Genomic DNA, 16,424 nt, shown 5'->3' with positions numbered 1-16,424 from the left:
ATTTTAAATAAAAGGACACATTCTACTCATGTAAAAACACACTGATTCCCGGACCGTCAGCGGGCCAGATTTAGAAGGCGATTGGGCCGGATCCAGCCCCCGGGCCTTAGTTTGCCTACCCATGCTAGTCTAGACAGATCTTCTGCTTTGGGTTTTTTTTTAAAATTAAGAGCAGTATAGAAAATAAACAAATCTTTCTTATTGTATCTATTGGGACCGCCAATCATAGCTGCCAAGTCTCCCACTTAAAAATGCGGGATCAGCAGCGGTGCGGCACCGGAAGTCGCTTCTACGCATGTCCGGACATGCCTATAAGCGACTTCCGGTGCCGCGCTACCCATGTCTGGGCACTGGAAATCGGGCGGCGCCAGCACCCAAAATGGAGTCTCTGGCAGGTAGGAAATCCGTGGGGTTTCCGGGATTTTTTTCCATTTAGGAGAACAGCAGGAAACGGATTAAAATCCGGGGGTTTCCTGCAAAAAACGGGAGACTTGGCAGCTATGTCCCGAATATTTGACAAGTTGCTACCCATTGTTTTTAGGCTGGGGGGGAGGAGAGTTGTTGCAATCAACTAATCAAGGAGGCTGTGGTTCTATGTCCCATGGATCCAGAAAGCCATACAGATTTCAGGGGCCTAGTCTTAGCCTGGGGCCCGCCACAGCCCGTGTCTGCAAGCGATGCTCAATGACAAGGCTCAGAAACTGGTTGTGATGTGAAAAGTATAAAGACGAGTGCCCCTGAGCATGCGCAGAGTACGTTTCTTTCCCAAATGGGCAGCTACTACATCCAGTTGCCCACTCCCAAATGGGATCAGGGCTAGGGCTTCTAGTTGAGGGGAAGTGACTTCCTGACACAACTCGCATTCCACCGGAATGCCCTGGGGGGGGGGGGGGGAGGACATTCTATTCAACATCAGTGAGAACGTCTTATTTTCTGGAAGGTTTGCTAACTCTTGTTTCCCGAAAGTGACATTTAGGGGCGGTTCTTGTGTTTGTGCATCCTGAGTTCACGCGGCACAGTGTCAAGGGGTGTGCGCGTGTGGGGTGTGTGTGTGTGTTTTTTTAGCAGTGATTTTTTAAAAAGGGGCCGGAGCACCAGTTAAATGGATTACCAAAACCTTTAACTGGTTAACAGGGCCTTTCTATCTGGAAAGGCAGAATGGTGCCTGTGGAGTATGGAGGAAACTAGTTGCCTAGCAACACATTCTCGTAGTTGAGGTTCCCGTCGCTTGGGAACCGATCAGCACTCGAGTCTCGGAGGAATGGGTTAGGTTCTAGGTGTGACCCCCCCCATCCATATACTGCCCTGCCCTTTTTGTTGAAGGAACCAGGGAGTGCCCATATGTTCCTGTGTGTGTGTGTGTGTGTGTGTGTGTGTGTGTGTGTGTGTGTGTGACACAGAGCAAGTGTGAGAGAGGTTTTCATTCTTTCAAAAACCACCGACTCAAGGATCCTGGGATGGGGCCAAGCCTCTCATTCTTAATGCTGCCAGGAAAAGTCAGGCCAAATGCCTCTGGTGAGATTTAAAAGAGAGAGAAAAAAATGGGGGGGGGGGGCACAGAGGCAGCCATATAGATGAAAGGACGAAAACAGAAGAACCGCAGCTGACAGGATAATTCAACAGCCCACAGCCCTATGGTCTCCCTCCCTCACACATATACACATTTCAATTGAACCAAACCCTTGTTTCGTTTCGTAGGAAATAATAAAACAGGCATGACATTGGACACTTTCCCGTGGTGCATCGGGGCGCATTCTGGGGCCCCATGGGCACTGCTCCCCACTTTAAAATGGAACCGAATGCAGACTGGGCAATGCTGCCAACAACTGCCTACTTCCTAGGAAGCCAAAGGCCTATTCGCAGACTCCCTTCCGGTTGCAGTTCTCTGGGCCCTGCTGGGCAAGAGCAGTGGAAATAGAGATATACGAATAACTGGGTGGGATGAAAAACAGGCCAAGCAAGGAGGGTTAGTGGGTCCCTTTCGTTGCTGTGCTAACGCAGTGCTAACCTCGCTTTCTTTTCTCTCCCCCCCCTTTTCCTCGCTTGATGGCAGGGTTAGAATTTGGGGGTTTCGACGGCGAAACGCCGAGTTGGTGGCGAGTGTGAGGGGCAGCAGTAGAGAAGTTAAAAAAAAAACCTGCCAATCTCACGTCATGGGATCCCATGTCGAGGTTTACTGCAAAAGAACGGTGTGCTAGTTCATGCGATTAACCCAAAGGGTTAATCCATTGCGGACACGGAGCAATGGATTCAAACTACAAGAAAGAAGATTCCACCTAAACATAAGGAAGAACTTCCTGACAGTAAGAGCTGTTCGGCAGTGGAATTTGCTGCCAAGAAGTGTGGTGGAGTCTCCTTCTTTGGAGGTCTTTAAGCAGAGGCTTGACAGCCATATGTCAAGAATGCGTTGATGGTGTTTCCTGCTTGGCAGGGGGTTGGACTGGATGGCCCTTGTGGTCTCTTCCAGCTCTATGATTCTATGATTCAAAGGGGCTAGCTTTACGTGATGTATGGATGCAGGGTCGCGATCTGCTGGTCCCAATCCAGCCAGACTTTATAGGCTAAATTTAAAACCCTGTATTACAATATTGGCTTGTTGGGGGGGGGAGGGTAACAAACTAGGATCGTGGGTTCGCACCAGCCCTCTTTGCGCGAAGGGAGAAGTGAAGTTGAAGCCAATGGCCTGCGTGCTTTTTCAGTGAAGTCAGAAATCCCATACCCTCCAACATTTTCCCGGGGGAAATAGAGACTTCCTATTCCGTAACCTCCAACATTTCTCTGATGAAAATAGAGATGTCCTCTTCAACATTTCTCTGATGAAAATAGGGATGTCCTAAGGAAAAGCGGGACATTCTGGGATCAGATCAGAAACTGGGGCGGCTTCTGTAAATCTGGGACTGTCCCTGGAAAATAGTGACACTTGGAGGGTCCGAAATCCTCACTCACTGTGTTGCGATGTGCAAATCTAGCCAGTACGTGTCCTCTTAAAACACAAGAGTTTATAAAGATCAAGTGATTCAGAGTCTCGGTGCCCCCTGGCTCTTCAAATAACGCTATAAAATTGGCAGAACACAAGGCAGCATTTAACTTTCTGTTGAGGTTGGGGGAGATTTGCCAGAGAGGCAGGAAAAAGGAGATACGAATTGGGCACTCAGACCTGGAAGGAACAGCGAAAGGGAGGAGCGCCCACTTGACCAGGAAATGAAATGAGGAGTGTTGAACCAGAACTTTCAAGAGGTTGAGATGCAGATTTGAAACCTGCCGCCTATCAGAACTGAAGTAGGCTTTTTACATGCAGGTACAAGTACGCACTGAGAATATGCTTTGGAAAATTCATCTAAAAGGAATCTACCTTCAAAAGACAGCATGATAAGCAGAAATTCCAAAGGTTCTGGCTGTCTCCCACCATATAGCCATTATGGGGGAAAGCCAAACCAGTTGAACTTCTGTGCATCACAGACTTAAAGACACAGCTGCCCCTGCCTCTTCCTCTGTTTTTATCCCTGCGTAGCTTGTTCTCTGCTTGCAAAATGCCACAGCAACAAAAGGAAGCCTTCAAGCTACATTTTAGTGCCTTAAAAACAACAACGAGGACAACAGCAGCTAACTGACAGGTAGCAATTTAACAGGAAAAGCCTCCCTCTGTTGCACTTGTGTCTGGAAGAAGGCATTTAGAAACTCAGAAAGAGAAAAGGAGAAAAAGAAAAGATGTGAACTCTGCCGGGGGGGGGGGGATGTCATCATCATCTAGGTTCTTTTATATTTATACTTTTTGGCATGATTAGCTGAAAGCACTTCAATGAAAGGGAGCTTCTAACCTTGCCTGCTTTATTTGGTTTTTTAAATCCATTCCTGTGCATTTCTGTTGCTGTTGCTTGGCACACAGAGTAGTCTACCAACTTCAATTGGGAGCAATAAATATCTCCAAAGGACCATTAAGAAGGTAGCCCCTTGATGTAATGAACTCACCAAGGCTATATCTGCCCAACTCGACATAAATAAGCAGATAGGGTTGCCAGACTCAATAGTGGACAGGACTCCTGTGCCTTTAATTGCCCTGCTCTCTTTTGAGTCTGGAAACCTTAAAGAGAAACCAGCAGACCCTTTGCTTGGAAATTAAACAAAGGGTCTGCTGGTTTCTCTTTAAGGTGTCCAGACTTAAAAGAGAGCAGGGCAATTAAAGGCACAGAAGTCCCTGTCCACTATTGAGTCTGGCAACCCTATAAGCAGAAGAAGCAGTTCCACGGCTGCTAGGAAAACCTTTCAGCTGCCATCTCACACCCACAACCATTTCACAGCAAACAAAATGACTGCTCCGAGAACATTTTCCCACGATGCATCAGGGAGCTCTCTCTGAGGCAATACTTCCGATCTTCTCTATATTTGTCCCCCCTCCCCCCGACAGACAAACAAAACAAATTCCCATCACAAAACTGGGGTGCACACCGTTCCCCTACCGGACTCTACCCTTGGTATTCCTCAGCACGGAGGCAGCAAAGCTTTGGGTCACACCCACCAGGCTGGTGCCATCCACCTCGACGATAAGGTCGTTTACCTGGATCCTGAGGAAGAAAAGGATGGAGACAGTTAGAAGGGGACTGACCATTCAGTTGCAATATATATGTGTGCAAAGCCAAAGAAGAGGCCTTCTGCATTCTTTAACTATCGGAAAGCACACCTGTGCCAAACTTGCATATAGAGCGGTACCTCGGTTCTCGAACGCAATCCGTTCCGGAAGACCGTTCGGGTTGCAAAACGTTCGGAAACCGAGGCTCAAAGGGCTGTCTGCAAATTCGATTGAGAAAATTGAAAAAACACGCAGCGGAAGCCGTTCGGCTCCCGAGTCGCGTTCGAAAATGGAAGCATTTACATCCGGGTTTTCGGCGAAACGTTCGTCAACGGAGACGTTCGAAACCCGAGGTACCACTGTATTTTTAAAACCCAGTGAGCATTGTGGAAGTTGGCCACATTCTCATTTGTGGAGAAAATGGAAGACGTGTTGTTGTTTTTTAAAAAAACTCCATCTGCAATACTCTGGTTATTTTTAATCAATCAGTTCTTTAACACTTTCCTGTATATAAAGAGCTCTTACTTAGTTGCCAGTAGGTTAGAATGCAACAGAGTGGCATGACTTGCCCAAGGTAATATTTGGTCTTCTCTGTTCAAAACCAACATTTTTAAAACTATAACACACACACACACACACACACACACACACACACCAATCCCCATACACAGCTCTCTCTCTCTCTCTCTATGTGACTTTAAGGCACTGAGAAAGGACATTTCTCTCGTTCTTTGCATTCATGCCACTACAGCTCACAATGCGAAGTCAGAATTGCCACCACCAGGCCACTCTTGTTAGGGGGGGGTGGTGGTGGTCCTGGATGAGCCTGCATAGGCCTCAACAAATAATTTCCACGGGGAAACAGAAACACTACTTTTTCCCAAGATTAAACGGAGAAGGAAAAAAAAACCAGCAGATGAGCAGGTAGAAAAGAAAACCCAGGCAGGTCAGTTTTAAAAGAGAGCACCTCCATTATTTCTGTATGATGTAGAGTTACTATTTATACTAATGACCTATATGTTTTGTTCTTGTTTTTATATTTTATATATATGCCAATAAAGGTGTTGAATTGAATTGAATTGAAAAGAGAGCAGGTGGCGTCCACACATTGTTTGACCAGAGGTTAAAAAAAAAAAAGCAATAACAACAACATCTGGAGCATGCAAGAGATCCTTTGCCAGATGCGACTTGGTGAGCGGTTTCTGTAATCTTACCAAGTGTTCTCCCATGAATACCCCTGTTTATATTTCACTGGTGCCCCTGGAACTGGGCAGGCAGCCATGTTTGTTGCTATGGCAGCGAGCGGCAGCCCGGCTGGCATTTAGCACCAGACTTGCTTCTCCTCTCCCCCCCCCAACCACCCCTTCATTCCCCCCACCCCCATTTCAATTCTGTGAGAAAACGCACAGGGAGCATTAAGGCGTTCAGTTGCAGCAAAGAGACAGTGGTTGCTTCTTGATTTAAATTGGTGGCCTGGGATGGGTACGGGCTGGTTAAGGATTCTATTGTAGCATTCTGTGTTGTATATATTTATTTCAGCTTCTGTCCCTTGACAAAACTTCACGATGGGGAACGGCACATTAAAAACGCTCAAATACTGCTTAAAAACCTGGAGCGAGCAATCAATGAAAAGCCTGCCAGCCCTGAAGCATTTCAACCTCAGCCCCTAAAAGCCCGTTCCAATTAGGTTAACCGAATATAGCAGGAGCAGGATGGGGCCACTGGTCCCATCACCTCCTGGCAAATAGAAGGGGAAGAAATGGAGGCAGTGAGAGATTTTACTTTCTTGGGCTCCTTGATCACTGCAGATGGTGACAGCAGTCACGAAATTAAAAGACGCCTGCATCTTGGGAGAAAAGCAATGACAAACCTAGACAGCATCTTAAAAAGCAGAGACATCACCTTGCCAACAAAGGTCCATATAGTTAAAGCTATGGTTTTCCCAGTAGTGATGTATGGAAGTGAGAGCTGGACCATAAAGAAGGCTGATCGCCGAAGAATTGATGCTTTTGAATTATGGTGCTGGAGGAGACTCTTGAGAGTCCCATGGACTGCAAGAAGATCAAACCTATCCATTCTGAAGGAAATCAGCCCTGAGTGCTCCCTGGAAGGACAGATCGTGAAGCTGAGGCTCCAATACTTTGGCCACCTCATGAGAAGAGAAGACTCCCTGGAAAAGACCCTGATGTTGGGAAAGATGGAGGGCACAAGGAGAAGGGGACGACAGAGGACGAGATGGTTGGACAGTGTTCTCGAAGCTACGAACATGAGTTTGACCAAACTGCGGGAGGCAGTGGAAGACAGGAGTGCCTGGCGTACTCTGGTCCATGGGGTCACAAAGAGTCGGACACAACTAAATGACTAAACAACAACAACAAAGTAGGAGTAGGGAACCTCCAGCCCAAATTTGGCTCATGAAGCTGTTTTCCCCAAACCGTGCCCTCCTGACCCATATAAACATAGCACTGCAGATCTGGTACCACGACGGTCATCTAGTCCAACCTCTTTCAATGCGGGAATCTTTTGCCCAACGTGGGGCTCGAACTCATGACCCGGAGATTTAGAGTCTCGTGCCATATGTGATGTCAGGATGGACTGTGCAACCAAGTTCTCTGTTGCAAACTTGGATCGTGCAGCGAATCGCTGCAGAAAAAATCGCTGCCAGAGGGGATGGTATTTCAAGCCTGCCGGATGGGCTGCGTGTTCGAGTTCCGCATGCGGATTGCCCTTGCCGGGCCAAGGACACGAGAAGATGAGCCCCGCTGGGCCAGACCAAAGTCCCATCTAGCCCAGCATCCTGTTCTCAGAGTGGCCAACCAGATGTCTGTGGGGAAGCCTGCAAGCCCAGGACACAAGCGCAACAGCGCTCTTCTCTCTGCAGGACAGAATTGAGAGAGATCCAGAGGATCGATTCGCCAGTGAAAAGGCCTGACCACCCCTTAAAAGAATCTGAGAGCAGACGACTGAAACATTTTGCAGGAGGAGGGAATCGTTTGTTTGTCATATACTGGAGCACTACAGAAAGACACGCCAGCATGCTCCGCCTGCTTTGCGACTGCACTGGGACCTGACAGGGTCCGCTTTGTTTTGAATTTTGCTTAATCAGCCTTGCATTTAAGCCAATAGCCGCAGGTGACAAGAAATCACACGCAGGCAAGTGAGGAGGCTGGTGGAGAATAGATGAAGTGCCCTGTCCCAGGCACTTTGTTGTTTTCTGCTGCTCCAGAGAAGCGGACATGGAGCAATGGATTCAAGCTACAAGAAATGAGATTCCACCTAAACATTAGGAAGAATTTCCTGACAGTAAGAGCTGTTCGACAGTGGAACTTGCTGCCAAGGAGTGTGGTGGAGTCCTTCCTCTGAGCCTTGCAGAGAAATGCAGTGTGCCACTGATGGAAGGCCCTGCTCATCTCTGCCCCTTTTGCACCTCTGATTGCCCTTTGCCCCTTCATCACAATTCCTCGTTCTCGTGGTCCCTCGGGTTATTGGTTTTTTAGTTGGTTTATGAAAACAAGCCAAGTGGAGGAGGGGATGGGGGCAGAGGAGGGCGAAAGGCATGAAGGAAATATCCAAAATGATTTGAGGAACCTTTTCTCGCGCAGTTCTAGAACTCAAGGTCACCCAATCCCATCCCTTGGCAGCGGGTCCTGAGCTCAGAACAGGAAGAAGTTCTTCACACAGCTAAGCCTGCGGACCTCTCTGCTACAAGGTGCACAATCAGGGGCGTTACAAGGGGGGCGATAGGGGCGGTCCGCCCCAGGTCCCACTCGGGGGGGGGGAGGGTGTCAGTCGGAGCCCCATCCTGCGACTCCCAAGCTGAGCCTCCAGCCTCCCGGTAAAAAGCCCGCTCGGTGTGGCGCACCGAGTCGGGGGGGTGCAATCCCCCTCTATGTAGCACGCATGCACAGTGTGATGCTGCACATGCATGCTACGTAGAGGGGATCGCGCCCCCCGTGCCTCCAAAACCACGCCTCCAGCTCCAGCCTGGAGGCTGGAGGCATGGTTTTGAAGTTGGGGGGAGGTGCACGATCCCCCTCTATGTAGTGCGCATGCGCAGCTTCGTTATGGAGCGACGCATGCACCATTACGTAGTGACACATGCGCACTACGAAAGACGCCCCGCCCCCCGGTGCACGGCAATTTGCTGCCCCGGGTGACACAGCGGCTTCCTCCGCCACTGTGCGCAATGACTAGCTACTAGATGCGTTCTAGTGGCGAACAACAGATATCACAGGGAAACGGGCCCCTTGTGTTCAGTAATGGTGTTATGCCTCTGATTAACAGCTGATGGGTATAAACAGCGGAAATTGGATGACCTTCTCATTGCTTGACGGAGACCTGGAGCATATGACAGGCTCCCTTTGGAAGTGTTGGGCTGATCTAGAAAGGCAGCAATAATTTACAATGCTCCTTGTTTATTTCAGAGCTGAGGTGATTTTAATCTGCTTTAATATTTTAACTTTTGTATGTTTTAAAAGTACAGTCATGATTTTTTTCTTGATTTTATTGTTAACCGCTTTGAGGTTCTTTACAACCAAGCAGTGCATAAATTTTATGAAATGAATGAATAAAATGAAAATAAATAAATATCCACGTAACTACCTTTCTATAATATCAAATCTTACACCTTGTGATTACTCAAACATGGAACACATCACAAATGCCATAACTCATTATCTCATTGCTGTCAACCCATGGGATTCTTTATTCCTTCTACAAGGCCACAGTCTTCAAGGTTTTAATTGCTCTTTTCATACTACAGATCTTCCAGCGGTGATTTCAGCTCAAACTATTTTGCGCAGAGAGTGAATCCTGCAATGGCAGGTGTAATCCCAGCAATTAAAAAATAGCACAGTAAGGTGTGTACAATTTAACTTCCTCTAATATGACAATGTTTTCAGGGTTCAAAGCTAGACCAAAGCAGGTTACACTGCTCAGGAGGTGCTACTGATTAATCAGAAACATGCCTTTTCAATTTTCACTGGGTAAACAAAATTATAAATCATAGGACATGACCAAACTGTTATTTCAATAAGTGTTCCCCTAGTTGTGACATACCGTATTGAGATCAAGAATCTCTGCTACGTTGTGGTCACGTATAACAAAGCCACCCAAACCCATTCTTCTTTCCAAAGCACTTTTGGAAGGGGGAAATTAAAAATGAAGGCAGGGGGTGCAGTTTAAGAGAAAAGCAATGGGCAGGTGAAGGGTTATGGATTGCCCATTCCTCGTGCCCTCCTTCCTCTGATGCACACCACACCTTCCAGAAAACTGTCAACAATGGATAAGATGCTACTGCAACAGAGCATGCTTTCTGCCACCTTAAAAATTTGCTCAGGGGGAAAAGGTTGGCTCTTCATTGCAGAACAGTACGAGAATTGTTGCTTCGCCATATCATTGTTTTATGATATTATTTGGGTCTGTTATGAAACCGGGAAAGCAGTTGGTTAAATAACCCTGCCTTCCACAAAAACATTCCATCTCTTTTATTTATTTCTTATTGAAACAAACATGCAGCCCTCAACACATTTATAAGGGAATGAAGTCAGTAACTCAGTAAACTCCCCTTCAACTCGGTGCTTAGGATCACGATGAAAGACTCTGAGAGCCTGGCCGCAAACTAACACTCGCTGCACGAGAGCATCGCCGCCATGTGAAATTTTTTGCCTGCTGAGAATTCTGTTTGCTCTCCCATGAACGAGCCAAGAAAGTTGGAGGGAACAGAAAAACCGCAGTCATATACACACGCACACAAGATGGTGAAGGAAGAGACTCGTGTCACATCAAAACAACATACATTTAAAGCAAGTTGCTTTCCCCAAAGAATCCTAGGAATAGGAGAACTGGGAATTGTAGCTTGGCGAAGGGCCAAACTACAGTTCCCAGTATTCTTTGCAGGGGGACAACAACAATGTGCTTTAAAGGTGCTTCATATGTACAATGTGGGTGCGGCTTCTGGAAGCCTTTCCTCTCTGTTCTTCCTCTCTCCTTAGCAGATTGTTGTCCCTACTGCGTCCGTTCCCAGTTCCTAAGGAAAGTTAGGAATTTTCTGAGCAGAGGGCTAAGGAACGGATGGAGATACGGTGTTTCCGTGCGCTGCTCTGGTTCACCAGAAGCGGCTTAGTCATGCTGGCCACATGACCTGGAAGCTGTACGCTGGCCAATAACATGAGATGAGCGCCACAACCCCAGAGTCGGTCACGGCTGGACCTAATGGTCAGCGGTCCCTTTACCTTTACCTGTCGGCTCTTGTGCAGTGAGCATAACATGTTTGAACATTGAGTATAATCTGAATGCTCCCTCTCCTCCCGTGTTTCACTTCCAAAAACAGATAAGCACTCATCATCCACCTGCGTTCTCCATTTCTTTCCCAATGTCTTTGTTTTCTCTGTTTTTAGTTGTTCTTATCTGATAAGCCACCTTGAGTCCCTGTCCGGGGAAAAGGCTGTTTGGTTGTTTGCCAGTATCCCTTCACCCAGAGCTGGGTTTCCCAAACTTGGGTCTCCAGCTGTTTTTGGACTACAATCAGTGCCGGATTTACATATAAGCTAAACAAGCTATAGCTTAGGGCCCCACTCTCTTGGGGGCCCAAAAAAAACCGAAAGGAAAAAAATTGTATTTCACTATTAATATACTTCTTCTTAATTGTATTTCAGTTCAACAATTACTTTGATAAAATACATATTTTGTTATGTGCAAATGGCTTTAGATACCCATTAGGTCCATAAATTACCATATAGCATATATTCAACACACACACACACACACAAAAAAAAAAACACCAGTGACAATTTGTTGTTGACAAAGGACAGCTGGACACATAAAGGGCCCCATTACCTTCAGTAATCTGGCCCTGACTACAATTCCCATCCCACTGATCCTGCTAGCTAGGGATGATGGGAGTTGTAGTCCAACAACAGCTGGAGACCCAAGTTTTGGAAGCACTGACCCAGAGGCATGGAATGTTTGGCTATGGTAACTTGATAAGCGCAGGAGAGACACGTCACCTTACCTTCCAAGTCCCGGACTGCAGAATCTGGGACCGGCAGCCGTGTGACACCGGAAGTTGCGTCGACGTAACTTCCGGTGTCGCTTTGCCCTTCTATGGGCACCAAAAATGGCCGCCGCCGGCTTCAAAAGTCGCTTCTACGCATGACCGGAAGTGCGTCGACACAACTTCCGGTGTCACTCCGCCCATCTATGCGCACCCAAAATGGCCGCCGCTGACACCGGAAGTCGTGTCTACGCACTTCTGGACATGCGTAGATGCGACTTTTGACGCCGGCAGCGACCATTTTTGGTGCCCATACAAGGACAAATCAGAAAGGAAAAAATGGCCGCCGGCAGGAGAAAATAACGGAGAAAAATGGGAGACGAATTGATACGGGGACCACCGGGAAAAGGTAAGTAAAAACGGGGATTTCCCGGGGAAAACGGGGTACTTGGCAGCTATGCACGTCACACTGCAGCTAGCAGAGTTTTTCTTTCCCCTGCTCCCAGCACTGCCTTCTGTGAGTCAAAGGTAGCACGTTTGCAGTGGGTTCAATGCCAACCAGACTGACCTGCCATCTCGGTGAGCTGCTCCGCCTTCTGTCACCGTCTTGACAAAGATGCCAAGTTTTTCTAGGCCCATATCAGCACCGGCTCCCATCCCGATGATGCTGATTCCGAGCCCCTCGGAATCTGCAGGGGGAAAGCAAAAGGTGATTTTCTTAAGAACATGAGGTTCTAGGAAAGTTACCAGAATTAGGTCACATGGCAAGTTACAGCCCTGGACCATATTGCAAAAAATGCAACAAATAAGCACAAGGATAAGTCAATAAAAAAAACTCATTTGAACTACAAAGTCAGACAATCACAATGCTTTTCACAATGTAAATGTAAACTAATAGCAGGGAAACCGGGTGGAATTTTCTCTGCACACATTGCGGTGCAATGTGCCTGGACCACAGGCAAGAAAATACAAGCATCGCCCATGAAATCAGAAGCGCAGAAGAAAACCAGGACGTGCAAGTTAGGGACGGTTGATGTATCAGTGCTTCAGGTCTTAAGGATTAACGTTCTTGGTGGTAGGGTGGAGGAAACATTATGTGCAAACACAAACACAGACACACACACACCCATACAGGTGGCAAATCTTTGCTGCTAACACAGCTGTGATCATTCCTGCAGAGGAACAGTTTGGCCAATATGGTCAAGGTGTTAGTTAGCTCAAGAACAGATAACTTCATAACTCCATTACAGTGCTACCTTGGTTCTCAAATGCCTTGGTTCTCAAACAACTTGGAACCCAAATGCTGCAAACTCAGAAGTAAGTGTTCCAGTTTGCGAACTTTTTCCGGAAGCTGAACGTGCTCCGTTTTGAGTGATGCGCTTCTGATTTGAGTGTCACAATTCAGGGCCGGCTCTAGGCCCGGGCTGGGTGGTGCAATGCGCCAGGGCGCCTGGCCACCAGAGGCGCCGAAGGGGCTGGTGTCCGGCTGAGCGCGGCAGCCAGGAGCTCCATGCGAGGCGGCAAAAGCTTCCTCTCCTCCTCTTCTTGCAGAACCAGCGAGACGACTGCCTAGAGTGGCAGCAGGCGCGTGGTGCCACTCTAGGCAGGAGTCTCGCTGGTTCTGCAAGAAGAGGAGGAGAGTTCCATGTGAGGCGGCAAAAGCTTCCTCTCCTCCTCTTCTTGCAGAACCAGCAAGACTCCTGCCTAGAGTGGCACCACGCGCCTGCTGCCACTCTAGGCAGTCGTCTCGCTGGTTCTGCAAGAAGAGGAGGAGAGGAAGCTTTTGCTGCCTCGCATGGCTGCGCGTAGTTAGGCAGCCCCAACAGCGCCCTCCGCCCCAGGCTAAATTTTGGGAAAGGGAGGGGCGCCGGAGGGACCTTTGCGCCACGGCGCTAGATGTGCTTAAGACGGCCCTGCCACAATTCCGTTTTGAGTGTTATGCTGAGGTCTGTCTGTTTTTGCTACAGTATTTATTTTGCTTTTTTGTTGCTCTCTCTTTCTGTTTTGTGTGGAACCCAGTTCAGCTACAGATTGGTTGACTGTGTGACTGCAGTACATTGTTTATTGCTTTCATTTTTTTTGGATCAATGGTCTCCTTAGATAATAAAATTCACGTTAAATTGCTGTTTTAGGGGGTTGTTTTTAAAAGTCTGGAACGGATTGATCCATTTTACATTACTTTCTATGGGAAAGCGTGCCTTGGTTTTGGAACGCTTTGGTTTTGAGAACCAAGGTACCACTGTAGTTCACAAGCTGCCCCTAAGCTGCCCATTAAGCCACCGCGCTCAGTTCAAGGTTTTTCTTTTAGCATTCAGAGCCCTATACAACTTGGAGCCAATTGTGTTCCTCCCGACTGGACACGGTTTAGAGTCCCATACGCTTAGATATGCTTGACATCAACTACAGGTGAATCTCGGAAAATGAGAATATTGTCGAAAAGTGCATTTATTTCAGTAACGCAACTTAAAAGGTGAAACCAATATATGAGATAGATGCATGACATGCAAAGCAAGATATGAAGCCTTTATTTGTTGTAATTGTAATTATTTGTCGTTAGCTGGGTAAATTATAAATGGAATGTAATTAATGAAATGTAATAGTGATGTTTATTTTTGTATTATTGTTACTATTTGTTGGATTACTGCGGAATTTCCAAAAGAAAGCATTTGTAAAAATTAAAAGAAAAAGAAAAAAACAGTAAGTTGCATTACTGAAATAAATGCACTTTTCGACGATATTCTAATTTTCCGAGTTTCACCTGTAGATACCAGGATTTTAGTTTGGGGGCACCAGTTCTATGGAATCAGCTCTTGATCTCCTTTCATTTTTACTCTTAGGCAGCTATCAAAGAACTTCCCTCTCTCTCCACCCCTTTTAAACAATGGCTTTCCCTGAAGAGTGACTCAGCCATTTTACATTGCATCCCACACAGCACCTGTGTTTTTAAAGAACTGCTTTTCAGATGGTTATGCACATTTTTGCTACCTATTGTGTTGCTTTTTAAATTATTTCCTTCGCGCACACACTGCTTCGAAATAACTTTTTGGGGGGAGACAGTTTGTAAATCCTTAAACAAATAAATGAATAAAGAAGGTGAGGGAATGTAAAGGCTGGCATTAATGACAACGGAATGCAAAACACCGCCTGGGACAATTTAATTAGAATGTAAATGTATGCAAAACTACCCTTCTCAGCAGCAGTAGCTGGTGATAACACAATAATCTCAGCGTCCCCGAGTAAATCAGAGCTTAAATGTATGTGGAATGAACACGGCCGCGCCACTTCACAGCGGCAGCGGCAGGTGACAACAAAATCATCTGGATATGAGCACTTGCAGTGGGGCTAGGAAACCATTGTCGCTATCCAGGCCCAAATGGGAAAAAACCAACTGTCGGATGCGTTGCAGTTTCACCTGTAGATACCAGGATTTTAGTTTTGGGGCTCCAGCTCTATGGAATCATTTTGGACTCACAGCTGTCCATGGAGGCGCAGGTCAATTCTGTGTCCAGGGCAGCTGTCTATCAGCTCCATCTGGTACGCAGGCTGAGACCCTACCTGCCCGTGGACTGTCTCGCCAGAGTGGTGCATGCTCTAGTTATCTCTCGCTTGGACTACTGCAATGCGCTCTATGTGGGGCTACCTTTGAAGGTGACCCGGAAACTACAACTAATCCAGAACGCGGCAGCTAGACTGGTGCCTGGGAGCGGCCGCCGAGACCACATAACACCGGTCCTGAAAGACCTACATTGGCTCCCAGTATGTTTCTGAGCACAATTCAAAGTGTTGGTGCTGACCTTTAAAGCCCTAAACGGCCTCGGTTCCTATATACCTGAAGGAGCGTCTCCACCCCCATCGTTCTGAGGTCCAGCACCGAGGGCCTTTTGGCGGTTCCCTCGCTACGAGAAGCCAAGTTACAGGGAACCAGGCAGAGGGCCTTCTCGGTAGTGGCACCCACCCTGTGGAATACCCTCCCACCAGAGGTCAAAGAGAACAACAATTACCAGACCTTTAGAAGGTATCTTAAGGCAGCCCTGTTTAGGGAAGCTTTTAATGTTTGATGGATTTCTGTATTTAAATATTTTGTTGGAAGCCGCCCAGGGTGGCTGGGGGAACCTGGCCAGATGGGCGGGGTATAAATAATATATTATTATTATTATTATTATTATTATTATTATTATTATTATTAGTGGCCAGGGCAGATGCTCACCCATCCCTCAGCTGAAAATCTCTGACAAAGACCTTCCTAGGTGATGTGTGTGCGAATGTAAAGAAACACCTTACTTTCCAACACATTCCCCAGCTGGCTGAATCAAAAAATAAGCTCCCACCTTCTCCACTCCAGGAAAGCCATTTTTTTTACCTCACATCTCTACCAGATTTCTCCATTACCTTTGTCTAGTTCCACGGGAAAGAGGTCTAGCCTCTCCACCCGCTTCTCGAGTTCATATTCTGCTGAGGCAGCCATGGGATCGACATCTTCGTTCCGCCGGTCATATTCCTCGTTGGAATAGGTGCTAAAAACCTGGATAGAGAGAGAAAAGAAATGAATTAGCACCAGGGAGGTGAACAAGGCCTGATCTGAGCCAAGCCTTAGCCGGGAAAATGTTTTTTTCAGTGGCAAGGCCCAATCTGGAACATGTTATTTAATGTTGCTGAGAACGTGCAGAGTGCCCTTCCCTCAGCAATGAGTACCCTCAAACCAAGGCAAAGGTTTGACGCCCTGACAAGGCTGGCAGAATCTCATATACCTGGTTGCCTAAAATACAGAAATCTGTTAACACCCCCCCCCCACTTCCAGACAACAACACCCTGCATTTTATATCTAGGTTTTAGGATCAAATTCCCACTTGAATGGGTGAAGGA

General features: G+C 47.1%; 1 protein-coding gene across 2 annotated transcripts in view; it reads right to left on the bottom strand.

Moving 5' to 3' along the window:
* Positions 1 to 16,424, bottom strand: part of PPP1R9B (protein phosphatase 1 regulatory subunit 9B) — a 77,484-nt gene that overhangs the window by 21,347 nt on the left and 39,713 nt on the right. For both annotated transcript variants that reach the window (XM_088655677.1, XM_035134348.3), the window contains 3 exons: positions 15,951 to 16,083; positions 12,130 to 12,250; positions 4,458 to 4,562 (listed from right to left, as the gene is read on the bottom strand). In XM_088655677.1, coding sequence (XP_088511803.1) covers positions 4,458 to 4,562; positions 12,130 to 12,250; positions 15,951 to 16,083 — 359 coding nt within the window. The remainder of the gene's footprint in view (positions 1 to 4,457; positions 4,563 to 12,129; positions 12,251 to 15,950; positions 16,084 to 16,424) is intronic.

Source organism: Zootoca vivipara, chromosome 12 (genome assembly GCF_965207765.1).
Source record: "Zootoca vivipara chromosome 12, rZooViv2.hap1.1, whole genome shotgun sequence".
NCBI classification, from domain to species: Eukaryota; Metazoa; Chordata; class Lepidosauria; order Squamata; family Lacertidae; genus Zootoca; species Zootoca vivipara.
The sequence above is the reverse complement of the archived record's forward strand: the minus strand, read 5'-3'. Positions and strand labels throughout refer to the sequence as shown.